The sequence below is a fragment of the Bos indicus x Bos taurus genome, chromosome 28 (assembly GCF_003369695.1).
Source record: "Bos indicus x Bos taurus breed Angus x Brahman F1 hybrid chromosome 28, Bos_hybrid_MaternalHap_v2.0, whole genome shotgun sequence".
Taxonomy (NCBI): Eukaryota; Metazoa; Chordata; class Mammalia; order Artiodactyla; family Bovidae; genus Bos; species Bos indicus x Bos taurus.
This window is the reverse complement of record NC_040103.1, coordinates 30,002,195-30,015,171: the sequence shown is the minus strand read 5'-3', so window position 1 is coordinate 30,015,171 and position 12,977 is coordinate 30,002,195. Positions and strand designations below refer to the sequence as shown.

The 12,977-nt window shown below is 39.5% G+C and overlaps 1 protein-coding gene across 5 annotated transcripts in view; it reads right to left on the bottom strand.

The window, feature by feature from the left end:
- ADK (adenosine kinase) overlaps nucleotides 1-12,977 on the bottom strand; it is a 543,710-nt gene that overhangs the window by 516,086 nt on the left and 14,647 nt on the right. Inside the window, exon 1 of one of the 5 annotated variants that reach the window (XM_027530301.1) lies at nucleotides 1,432-1,619. The exons of the other annotated variants lie outside the window; for them this stretch is intronic. Within the exon in view, the coding sequence (XP_027386102.1) occupies nucleotides 1,432-1,445 (14 nt within the window). The 5' untranslated portion in view covers nucleotides 1,446-1,619. Of the gene's footprint in view, nucleotides 1-1,431; nucleotides 1,620-12,977 lie in introns of those variants that run through there. 5 annotated transcript variants of the gene reach the window in all.

Here is a 12,977-nt window from a genome sequence, read left to right as displayed (position 1 = left end):
GGAATTTTCCAGGAAGGAATACTGGAGTGGCTTGCCATTTCCTCCTCCAGATGTTCTGGACACAAGGATCAAACTTGCATCTCCTGGGTCTCCTGCATTAAGAGGCAGATTCTTTACAATGAGCCACCTGGGAAGCCCCCACATTTCAGTACTGTATTTCCATCCTCCTTCTGCGTAATTAGGTAAGTACTCTGAGTTTACATAGAATTATGCAATTTAAGAGAAACTGCATCCAAGTTCAACAGTTACATCCTAAATTACCTGAGGGTTAGGTTCTAAAGTAATTTCTAAAATACTGTGTAGTCAAAATCACCAGTGAGAAACCATTAAATCACCAGGACTTAGGCTGCTAGAAGCTCGCAGAGCAAAATTTAATTTCATTTATTCTCTTCACATTTGTGCTGGGGCCTCCCTTTCTCTGGGACAATGAAGGTCAAAAAGTGAAAAGTCACTTAGTCGTGTGGGACTCTGCGACCCCATGGACTATACGGTCCATGGAATTCTCCAGACCAGAATACTGGAGTGGGTAGCCATTCCCTTCTCTAGGGGATCTTCCCAACCCAGGGAGAGAAACTAGGTCTCCCACGTTGCAGGTGGATTCCTTCCCAGCTGAGCCACCAGCGAAGCCCATGAAGGCCAAGGTCTACTTTAAAAGAGGCTGTTCAGAACACTGGGTAAATAAGGCAATTTATCTCTCTCTCTTTTAGATTTATCTCTTTTTATAAATAGTTGCATTAGCATAAGGTAACCATTTGGTCAATGCTACCCACAGACACTGGACCGGGCCATTAACAATAAAGAACCTTCCAAACTCTGGAAGAGCAACTGAGGTGAAGTTTTTCGTTTATTGCTCTCATTGTATACATGAAACTCATTCTGCTGGAACTCAGATAAAAGTAGGTAAACAGATGGTACCTTGGGAACCAGAGTCCTAATTCCAGTCATAAGCAAACATTGTGAGGACAATTTCAAAACTTGGGGGCAATCTACCTGCATCGAAGGGCCAACACTGCAGGTCTGCACTGGGCCACCAACGAAGTTGTCAGAAGGCAAGACACGCGGGCAAGGACACGCCCGGTGCACGTCACACTTCCCCAGGCCTCAGGCCATTCGGGGGGTGGGGGGAAGACAGCTACATTTTCATAAGAAATCCACTAGACTCATCAGCAAGCTTCAAATCCTGGAATCTGGGCGAGAGTCACCTCAGCTATGCGGCTACTCAAAGGTCTCCGCCACGTGCCTCAGCCCCCAAAACTTCTGAGGAAGGCATAAATGACCAAATGAAAAGTGCAGAAAGCCTCCACATGAGGGGGACTGGTGGCACCGGGAGGCTCCAGAACACCCAAGAGAAGGGGCGGGCGGCAGTTCTCAGCAGCCGAGAGGCTAATGCCTACCTAGCGCGCAATTCAGGCTGCCGCCCAGATTAATTACCTGATGGCCGTCATAGCTTCACCTTCCAGCCCCAAGCGACAGCGCTCGCGTCCGATGCTCTGCGTTCGCACGGGTGGCAGCAGCAGGTACCACAGCCACGGCTTCTGGGCTCAAGCACTCCGCGACCCGGGAGCGCGTCCTCACACACCCCGCGCGCGGGCGGCCCCCGCCTAGCCGGTCGCTCACGCTGATTGGCCGCGCCCGGAAGGGGCGGGCGCTCCGCCCCTGGCTGGCGGCCCAAGGACCTAGCCAGGGCGCCGCCGGCCACGGCAAGCCGCCTGTGCGTCTCGTGCCGGCATGCGGGCTAGCGGGCTGGCTAGCGGGCTCGGTGGCCATCTTGAGTCCTGGTAACTGCCTATCCCCACTCCCGGCTTACGGTGCACGAGGTTGGGTGCCCGCCTCAAAAATGGCCGCCCCGAAAGGCAACCGGTTTATCAGTCACATGGCGCGGTCTACCTCGGCCAGCCCAGGTCGCTCTAACAGGGCTTGGGACGGGGGCGATGTCAGGGCAGTCTTCGGAGAGGGGGTTTAACAGCCTAAAAACCCATCTGCAGAAAAACCGCAACCGCCTGGCAACCTCAGTCCGGGGAGAGTCGATCGCGTGGCAATAGCAGCACGATGTGTTAAATTAGAACTCGCAGCCTTCTAAGAGTCAAGTGCCGAGTATGGTGGTCCCCAAACGTTTTGGACTTTAAAAAGTTAGGACAGCTTATAAGGAAGTGTCCAGGGTCTCAGTGTAAACTTGCGAATCAGAACCTAGAAAAGTGAGGCCCGTACAATGGTATTTTTAGCAAGTTCCCGGGTTATCCAGGTACACGTGTAACTTTTAAAACCTCCAGGCCAAACTAGCCCAGACTATCCTGCTTGACACACTAATTGTCAGACGTCCTCGCTTTCCTGAAAAGGATGCAGCGCTCTGAAGCAAGCATCTAGTCATAGAAAACTGGAAGAACCTTGACTCTTGGCGCTAACTTTGCGATTTAGCGGGGGTAAAAGAACTTAAAACTGAGTCTGAACCGCTAATAAAAGACAGTAAATCAATTCCACCTGCAGGAAGGACTGACATGGGGGCGTTAGAAAATAAACGTTTTATGATCTAAATAGCTTTTGTTTATTCCCTCTTTATTCTGTGTACAAATATTTATATAAACAGACAGACCATAACCTCCGGTGGCATTCATTTACTAAGCATTTTGGATGGGGTTCAATTCCATAATCTGAAATCAGTTACATTAGAAACACACCCTAACACGTAACATTGAAATGTGCATTCTGTGATTGAAGGAACTAAATATTTATTTCCTTTTAATTAGTTTAAATTTTAAAACCAAAAGCAAAGTAAAACATTATTCCATTAAACAGTTATTTTTCACTGCATACGTTTCAAGGTAGAAAATTTAGCATCCAAATTGAGACACTGCACAGATAAATATGTACTTTTTCAAGACAGTACAAAAAATACAGAATATCTCAAGTCTTTATATATATCTTGACTACATGTTAAAATAGTACTTTGCTACACCGGGTTAAATAAAACCTATTAAGATTAAACTGTTTACTTTTTAATGTGGCTAGAAGTTTAATTTTGTCTTACATTACATGTCTACCTGACAGTGCTGTTCTGCTAAGCCAGCCTTGCTTTTCTTACCTACCATTGTCCCTGTGACAGAATAATTATGTTCACAAAATGAAATTAGTAGATCAATTTACACAAATCTGTGGTTTCTTACAATCTAAAATATAAGTATTCCAAAAGATTTCAAGTTTTCTTCAAAAATGCTTTTAACATTATTTTCTTTAATTTGGAAAATGCCTATCTAGAAGGAAGCCCTGCACTATAAATCTGAAGTGTTCAGTCCATGAGTAAAGGCTATTAAAAACAAGAGTCTTGGCTGATTGAGACTTTGACCAAATGTCCACAAGCAGAACCAGCCAGTTGTTCCTCAGGAAGTGAATCAAAGCAGCAGCAGGATAGCAATTTGAAGCAGTGGAGACATTGACTAATACAACAGTTTGCCTTCTCCACTAACGGAAAATGTTAATAGATAACCCGCATGAGTCGGACACAAGTTAGCGACTGAACAACAACCGTAACCCGGATGAACTAAAGTAAAACCAGGAATAATACTCAGAACAAACTTCAAAATCTCCATGCAACTTTTAATATGGGATGCACTATGGTGCTTTTCAGACTTTAATACATATCACTTGAGAGATCTTATTATTAAGGATTCAGCAAGCTCTGTGGTCAAGATTTTGCATTTCCTTAAGTTCCCAGATGTTTCCAGTTGCTTCTCCTGTGGGCCATGCTAAGTAGCAAGGCTGTAAAGGAAAGTAGCAAGATTATAAAGGTAGCAAGACAGAAGTGACTTGGAACCTCTACATGACTTCCTGCATGAGTTTACACATTACATGCTTTTCATGGCATTGAGAAGATCAAAACTTAATTCATTCTAGTAAAGTGTCTAATAGAGTCCTTAGCACAAGACATGATTACTACTTTGTTATTACCACACTTGTTAAAATTATATCTCTGAGAAGCATGATACGAAAGCTAACCTGAACTTGGCCCTGTGAAAAATAAATGAACTTTTACTCATGCTTTTGTTGACACTTACTTTTGATTTTTACTAATAAAGGTAAAGAAAAAAAGGTGGTACACAAAAAAGCTAGATTTGAAACCCTGCTTTTAAACAAATATATTGTATGTTATTAAGGGATGATAAAAGTCTGCTATGTTCAAATATTCAATAAAATTGAAGTCATATCAAATTCAAAGATTTCTTTTTAAAAAACCCAACTTTTGAGAAGTGACACTTTGCATCTAACAATCAATACTTTTGTTTGTACTCATAACCAGTCAACACAACTTTTAAAAAGTGTATTATTTAAAATGTACTTAGATAATAGTTCATTTTGGCAGGTATAAATATAAAAATGTTATTTCAGTAAAAAGGGTTCATGTGTGATCGTTCTTTTAGAGTCAATCAGGTAGAGATAAAAGACATGTTTTTCCAGATAAAGGCAGCAGCTTTTTTCATTCATAGCATGTTCCTTTCCTCTTTTCATGCTCCTTTCCTAATCTTTCCCTACCCTCTCTTCCACCCAGTTTTTTTCAACCATACACATAACAAATACACACACGGTTAGCTATTGAGTAACTACTAAAAAACTTTTGATCAATTTTCTAAGCAATTTATTTCAATCCTATTCAATTTATTTCCCTATTCAATCCCTATTTTCCGAATAGGGAAAAGCAGTCAATTGGAATTTTTAACTTCCACTAACCTTCTTCCAATTTAAATAGTTGAATCAAGATCAGTGAGTCAGAATAATTTACTCATAGAAAGATAGATAAGCAAACATTCTATTTATCTAATCATGTGGTTAGTTTGCCACTAAAAGCACGTAGATAGCTAACCCCCAAATAGTTAAATAAATACATTTATGGATACCATAACAAATATGTAGACTTACCATTTCAACAAATGCTTCCAACCCCAAAACAATAGCAAAGTTCTCTTCAAACACAACCAGTTTGTTGTTAAGGGTTCAATAACAAGTATTTCCATATAATGGTACATTTCTAGAAAGCTCTGTGGCAATACATGTCACCAATTCCATGTTTTAGGCAACTATCATAAATAAAATAGAGCAAATGTGAACAAGGATTTGTATACTATTTATTTCACATTAACAGTAGCAAAAATTTATTACATCCCTAACTAAGCAAAAATAGAATGCCTGCGTGCTAAGTCGCTTCAGTTCTGTCCAACTCTTTGTGACCCTGTGGCCTATAGCCTGCCAGGTTCCTCTGTCTATGGGATTCTCCAGGCAAGAATACTGGAGTGGGCTGTCATGCCCTCCACGAGGGGATCTTCCAGACCCAAGAATGGAACCTGTGTTTCTTACACCTCCTGCCTTGGCAGGCAGCTTCTTTACCACTAGCACCACCTGGGAAGCACAGGAATGAGGAGGTGGGAATTCTAAGCCTAGGCCTACCAAAAAAAAAAGTATGCCTTTTGACCATTAGTTTCCTTATCTGAAATGCAAGGTCATCTGTTACAGTCAACATCTCAGGGCCCTTTCAGTTCTTACTGGAAAGTGGGGGAAAAAAAAAAAACTGTCCACTTGTGACTCAATACAAATTGAGTAGATTTTTTTTAAGAGGTGGTCAGTTTTAATGAAAATAGAACGTATACAGTTTTACTTAGCTTTCATTATAGTCAAGGTTATTCAAAGAAACATTGCTAAATGTATTACCTCAAAAGATATAAGAGGTTCACTATTTTTATTTCCTTTAAATTATTGTCCGTAGATTCTAATGTCACATTTCACTTTACCATGACATATTCAAACAGAACCTAATCTTTAAATGGAAACTGACAATTTATTTCCCAGGAGAGTTTGAAGAATATAATAACATTTGATTGATTGAACTTTATTTAGTAAGAATTCTTAGCAAAACTCCCTCCCAAGAACACCCACACAGTGCTTCTTTATTTTCAGTGAACCACAAATCTCTAAAAGTCAAAGAAAACTTTCAACTTAAAAGTATAGGACAACACAGCTTCCCAATTATTTATGCTGCCAAGAATATATATTTAAACTACATAATTGAATACAGCACTATCATTTCATAAAAGGGCATTTTAACATAAAAATGTAAAAAGGCCATCACAGAATAAATAGTGCTACTCAAAAGTATTGCTGGTAATCTTATGAAGCATAGTTTCTATGTAAAAGATTTTTTCTTATTTTTATTTTACCATAAATCTGGTACATCACAAACAAGCTTTTAGGACTGAATCACTCGGAAATTTCCTAGTGGTCCAGAGGTTAGGACTCCATGCTGTCACCACTGAGGTCAGGGGTTCAACCCCTAGTCAGAGAATTAAGACCCCACAATCCAAGGAATAGCCAAAAAAAGGGGGAAGGAGATCAATCACTCATTAGCTCAACAAATATTTACTGAGTTCTACTCTACTACTCAAAACACTGGAGACTAAGCAACGGCCAAGAATATGTACTGCCCTTAAAGAACTTACATTCTAGTGAGGGGATATGGATGAATAATCAAATAAATAAGATCATTAAATGCTCATAAGTGCTATTCAGAGAATTAAAACCAGCAAATCAACACAGAGAAAGGCTCATTTAGAGTCAGTGAAGGCCTCCAGTAGGAAGAAACTGAATAGCAAAGAATAGCAAAGTGGGGAAGGGATTCCAGACAGATATGACTAAAATAACTGGAAGGCCAGTGTGAAAAAGGGCAAGGAAGAGAGGAAAGGCTGTAGTCAGAGAAGAAGCAGGCTGTCTTAGCTTTGATGAGCCTAAGAAGTTTAGATTTTGTTATAAGCAAGACAGGAATTAAGTTTTGAACACTTAATTAAGTTTTAAACAGAGGAATGACATGATCTGATATTGTTTTAAAAGAGAATGTGGTTACAGTGCAGAGAATAGATCACAGGAGCATGAAGGCAGAAAGACTAAATTAAAAGCCTGTGACAGGGATTTCCCTCGTGGTTCAGTGGCTAAGACTCTGTGTTCACAATGCAGGGGGCTCAGGCTCAATCCCTGATTGGGGAACTAGATCCCCCATGCCACCACTAAGACCTGATGCAACCAAATAAATAACCTATTACAGTATTAAAGATGACAAATAATTCTGATCTGAACCACAAAAATAGTGGTGGACATAGAAGTAAATGGACATTTTGGAGGTAGAATGACAGGACTTGCAAAATACAGGGGAGTAAGGAAAATAAAGGAATCAAGAGTAACTCCTAGATTTTAGACAACATTGGGTAAATTGGGGCTAAATTGAGTAAATGGTGCTGCTATTACCAAGATAAATGGAAAAGGCAAGAATCAAGTTCAAGGGACAAGTTCTAGTAGTGGTCAGGGATAGAAATAAAAACTTGGGAAACAGATTTTTCTTTCTAGTCGTTCTTACTCTGTAGTGCCTACTGTTTTCTATTAATAGACTAAATAGTTGTCCACAATTGTATATGCAGTTTCATTTGAACAACACCCTAAGAGGGGAACCATTCTACCTTAGCAGTCACCTGCTAGCAATCACTGTCTAAGTTGCTAAGTCGTGTCCAATTCTTGCAACCCCATGGACTGTGGCTTGCCAGGCTCCTCTGTCCATGGGATTCTCCGGGCAAGAATACTGGAGTGGGTTGCCATTCCCTTCTCCAAGGGATCTTTCCAACCCAGGGATCGAATCCAGGTCTCCTGCATTGCAGGCAGATTCTTTAACCTCTGAGCTACCAGGGAAGCCAGCAGCCACTAAATATGTATATAAGAAAAATAATAGGTACAACTTGCATGCATGTGTGCTCAGTCACATCCAACTCTTTGAGACCCTATGGACTGCAGCCCATCAAGCTTCTCTGTCCATGGAATTCTCCAGGCAAGAATACTGGAATGGACTGCCATGCCCTTCTCCAAGGTACAACTTAATGAGTGGTTAGTATGTGCCAGGAACCACGCTATATATATCTTTCAAGTACTATCTCATTTGAATTTACAACAACCGTAATAGAAGACATTCTATTATCACCATTTACACTTGAAGAAACTGAAACTCAAAGTGGTTAAAGAATTTGCTGAAAGTCACACATTACAGAGCAGAAATGCAAACTCTGGTAGTATAACTCCAGAACTGGGACTAGTTACCACTATACAGTGTCTGATCAGAGTAAACCCAAGATAGACTGACGTAAGTCTGAGACTTTTACAAATATCCAAGTTTCAGACCACTATACTGTGACTTCAACCCATGCAATATAATAGTCCAGAAAGAGCTTTCTTATTAGCTGGAGCATCACAGGAAATACTTTCAGAAGTTGCTTCTTTTTTTTCCATGTGTACTTATTCATAGTTAAATCTAAGCAGACAATGAATCTGCCATTTTTATCTTTAATTTGGCCAAGACTCCTAATTGCCACCAAGAATCATCTCTTAGACCTCTTCATTTTTTAAATTTCAATCACAATTTCATTTCTGTCAAAATCACAAGACTGATTTTTGACAAAGAAAAATATCTTTTTTACCACTCTGCAAGAATTCAGAGGCACACAATGAGTACAAGGGTTCAGTTTACTATAAAACTAAGAAAATACCCCATCTCAGCCATTCGTCTTGTGCAAATCAAATTTAGGCTTTAGGAAAATTACAAATTATTTCTTAGCAAGATCTTTCAAGACTCAGAAATTGAAACCACAAATGTCCATAAAAGGCTCCTCTGTAAGAAAAAAAATTTTTTATATATTCATGCTGTCCTTGGGTATGTCCTCTAACTAACCGGTGCCTATCATTCTCTAAATAAGAGTAAAAAATATGCAGCTTTATCCAAAGAGTTCTAAGGAACAGTAGTTTCTATTGAGTTTTTTAGAAATGATTAAACTGGTCTCTTATTTAGTAGTCCCAGTGTTTTGGGGCTTTTTTTCCCCCTAAGAGGTATTCTAACAACGGTAACCAGCAATCTCATAGTTTCCACTAATGAGGACTAATCTAGATCTGAAGGCCCTGTCTTCAACCCTACTACATGGGCAGAGGGCCATCTTCTCCCACAGTCTATAGGACAGGACACAGACTGGCATTGGTTCTCATCAGCCTAAAGACTGACCTCAAGGAAACAGTGCAACCCCTCCTTGTGGAAACAGGGCAGACTGCTTTCCTGCAATAACGAAGCATTTAAAATTGAAACACGTGGAAGTTTTATACAGCAGTGATGGCGGTGGAGGCGGTAATGATAGTGGTCTCATTGTTACTGGGAAACCAGGGAGGGGGAGATGTGCCCACCAAAACTGTTGTATTGGGGAAAATGTAATCTTTGAAGTGTCTTCTCTTAGTTGGCACAACAGACATTCTAACTCAAGTGTAATTAAAACTATATACGTATAAATACAGCACACACACCATAGCACTCTTTGGAGTGCTTTCAATGGACATACTTCACCCAGTGGTTATTTGATGTGATCACGTAGTCTCAAATGAAAGGGAAGGACCACTAGCTTTTGCAGTGGGTTGCTGTACAGATTTTCTATTGTTTCACTGCATCTGAGAGAATCAGGCATAAGAAACCTTAAGAATAAATTATTTTATTGCCTCAATAGTTATAAAAGTTCATAGAGAACTGCAATGTGATAGAACTACTATCATCAGGGTTTGACATATGTTTACATACACAAAGTATGTACATATGTATGTATGTACATATGTATGTATGTACATATGTACATACATAGGTATGTATGTATGTGTGTATATATAACATTATTTCAAAAGGGTAAAGCATCTGTCTGCAATGCAGGAGACCCGGGTTCAATTTCTGGGTTGGGAAGATCCTCTGGAGAAGGAAATGGCAACCCACTCCAGTACTCTTGCTTGGAAAATCCCACGGACGGAGAAGCCTGGTAGGCTACAGTCCATGGGGTCGTGAAGAGTCAGACACGACTGAGCGATTTCCCTTTCTTTCTTTCAAGCATCTATAACATATCACTTTGCCAGGGGTTGAGATAAGACATTTATCTTCACAAGCCTATTTACAAGCTTAAAATATACCTAAGTACTCCCACTCTCATTTCATTTGAGGGTGGGTTTTAGTATTTATTTTTAAATACTGGCATTTAAATGCACAGAATTTCATTCTAAATTATCATTTTCCACATTCTCCTCCTTTATTACTTTGAAGGAAATCTTGATTGTCTTCATGTCTTTCTTGGTAGGAAAGAATAGCCTGGGGTAGAGGAACATTTAAAATGAATGTGGTTTATCTGAAAAACAAGACATTTGTCTGCAGACAGAGGCGAAAAAACAATTACTCTCCAGTGCAACTTGTCAAATAACCAGCCCAACCCATTCCCAAAAAGCCAGGGGTTAAACTCAAACACTGCTTCAAGATCTGGGATTCTAAATAGCCAAGGGTATGGTAAGATAAATCCCTTATATTTATATCCTAAGAGACTGCTATTAATATTCCAAATATAGGCAGATACGCTAACATGGACATTTCTTCAAATCCCTACAGCTCTTAGAGAGGAGGATGGAGGGAAGTGAGAGGGAGTTTGGGATGGACATGTACACACTGCTAGATTTAAAACAGATAAACAACAATGACCTATGCACAGCATATGGAACTCTGCTTAGTGTTAGGTGGCAGCCTAGATGGGAGGGGAGTTTCAAGGAGAATGGATACATGTGTACGTATGACTGAGTCCCTTTGCTGTTCACCTGAAACCAACACAACACTGTTAATTGGCTATACCCCAATACAGAATAAAAAGTATATATACAAAAATCTCTACAATTCTATCATAGGGAATAGTCCTATTCTAGAAAGTCTCTATCAGCTAAAAATACATCACAAAATCTACATTTTACAAAAATGAATATATTTTTTGCAGGTATAATGGACACCTAACATTGTATTAGCTTCAGATGATTCGGTATTTGTATATATTGCAAATAATCACCACAATGTCTAGTTAACATCCATAACCATACACAAAGATTTTTTTTTTCTTGTGATAACAACCTTTAGATTTATAACAAAAACATTTAATGGTTTTGTTTTCTTTACTGTGGGGTGGAATGGGGGTTGATGGGAACAGATTTCGCACTTTCCAGATTTTGACAAAAGCATAACAGCTCCAGATTGACTATATGTGAAGGGAAGAAGTAATTAAATCCAAATGGAATCTCCAAACATTATAATAAGGCAGTTCTTTTTAGGTAGCATTAGGTAACAAACTTAAGACTCCACAGAAATGGTTAGACCTTAAATTATTTCTCCAAAAACCTAAAACTCACTATATACCATGGGAAAATAATATACATATTTAAACTCCGCACTTCGAAACCAAAAGTTAACACATTTTCCAATGTTATTTGTGCAAGTGGAGGGGTAGGAGAGTAGATTATTGAAATGAATCATCATTCAAAGGACAGAAGCAGAATTAAAAGCTTAGATAGACAAATTTGGTCAAGCTTTAGCCATAAAGGACTGCCAGCTCCTGCCTTGGTCTCTTGGAGACCTGAGCTGCTGTCAAGGAGGTCCAACTACCAGGATGAAGAAACCACAGGGAGAGGCACTCAAACTACACAGACAAAGAGGAATCCAGCCAAGATTTCCAGTCACCTCTACCAAAACAGACCAGACCTATTATCAGCTGCTGCTGCTAAGTCACTTCAGTCATGTCCGACTCTGTGCGACCCCATAGATGGAAGCCCACCAGATCCCCCGTCCCTGGGATTCTCCAGGCAAGAACACTGGAGTGGGTTGCCATTTCCTTCTCCAATGCATGAAAGTGAAAAGTGAAAGTGAAGTCGCTCAGTCGTGTCTGACTCGGTGCGACCCCATGGACTTCAGCCCACCAGGCTCCTCCATCCATGGGATTTTCCAGGCAAGGGTACTGGAGTGGGGTGCCATTGCCTTCTCCATATTATCAGCTAAATACTTTCAAGTGATCCTAGCCAATACCACATGGAACAGAAGAATTAACCAGCTACTCCTGACCCATAAAACCATTAACTCTAATAAAATGGCTGCTCTTTTAAGCCACTAAATTTTAGGACAGAAAAATCAAACTCATTGTGAAAATACATTTTGCACTGCAACTAATACTCCATAAATACACATAACAGAAATACTTCACAAAGCAGTATTTATCCTTACCATATTCAGTGCACTGGCACTTTCTATTTTCCTTTTATAAAATACCACTTTTTCTACACCCAAATTGATTCATGATCTAGTTTGAAAAGCTTTTTAATCTAGACTACTCACTTCACAGGTGTATACACAAACCTAGACAGAAACCTTAATAGGACCCAAGTGCTCTGATTAATAATGCAAAGCTCTTTTTCCTTATATCATCCTAAGAGACCACAGGTACTACAGTTCATAACAAGAAGTTTCTCATAAACTCACATACACACTTCAGAGCTGAGTGAAAAGCTGAAAAGCAGAGATGTCTGATGTTGGAAGTGATGCAGAAATCAGAAATAGCTAAGAGGGACTGAGTCCTTTTTTTAAATCACTTCCTTTTACTTCCCCTCTTCTTTTCACAGATCTGCATTTTCTTACTCCTACTTCCTTCTTCCTACGGTTATCAAGCATTATAAAATTGAGCTGTTAAGTATCAGTCGAATTTAATGAAATGTTATAGTCATATCCTTAAAAGTAGGCTAACTGAACATTTTACCATTTCTTTAAAAATGTTGCTTTTTTTCTGTTTGAGGTCGAAGACTAATTGTGGCTGCAGGCCTTTTCTAATGAAAAAGAATTCTCACCACTGCCATCTCAGATTTGGTAGAATATTTTTAGAAAATTTTAAATTATTAATAATATTAAGATTAATTAATAGATTTTTAGATTACTAGTAATAGTTTCATATATAATTTAGGAGTATTTTTGAAGCAAAGGGCTTGCTTATTTTTTTTAATCCCATAAATCACTATTGATTCCTGCTGTATTGTTTATATAATACCTGAATATTTGAGCTAATTACTAAACGTTAAGACAGATTCAGGTT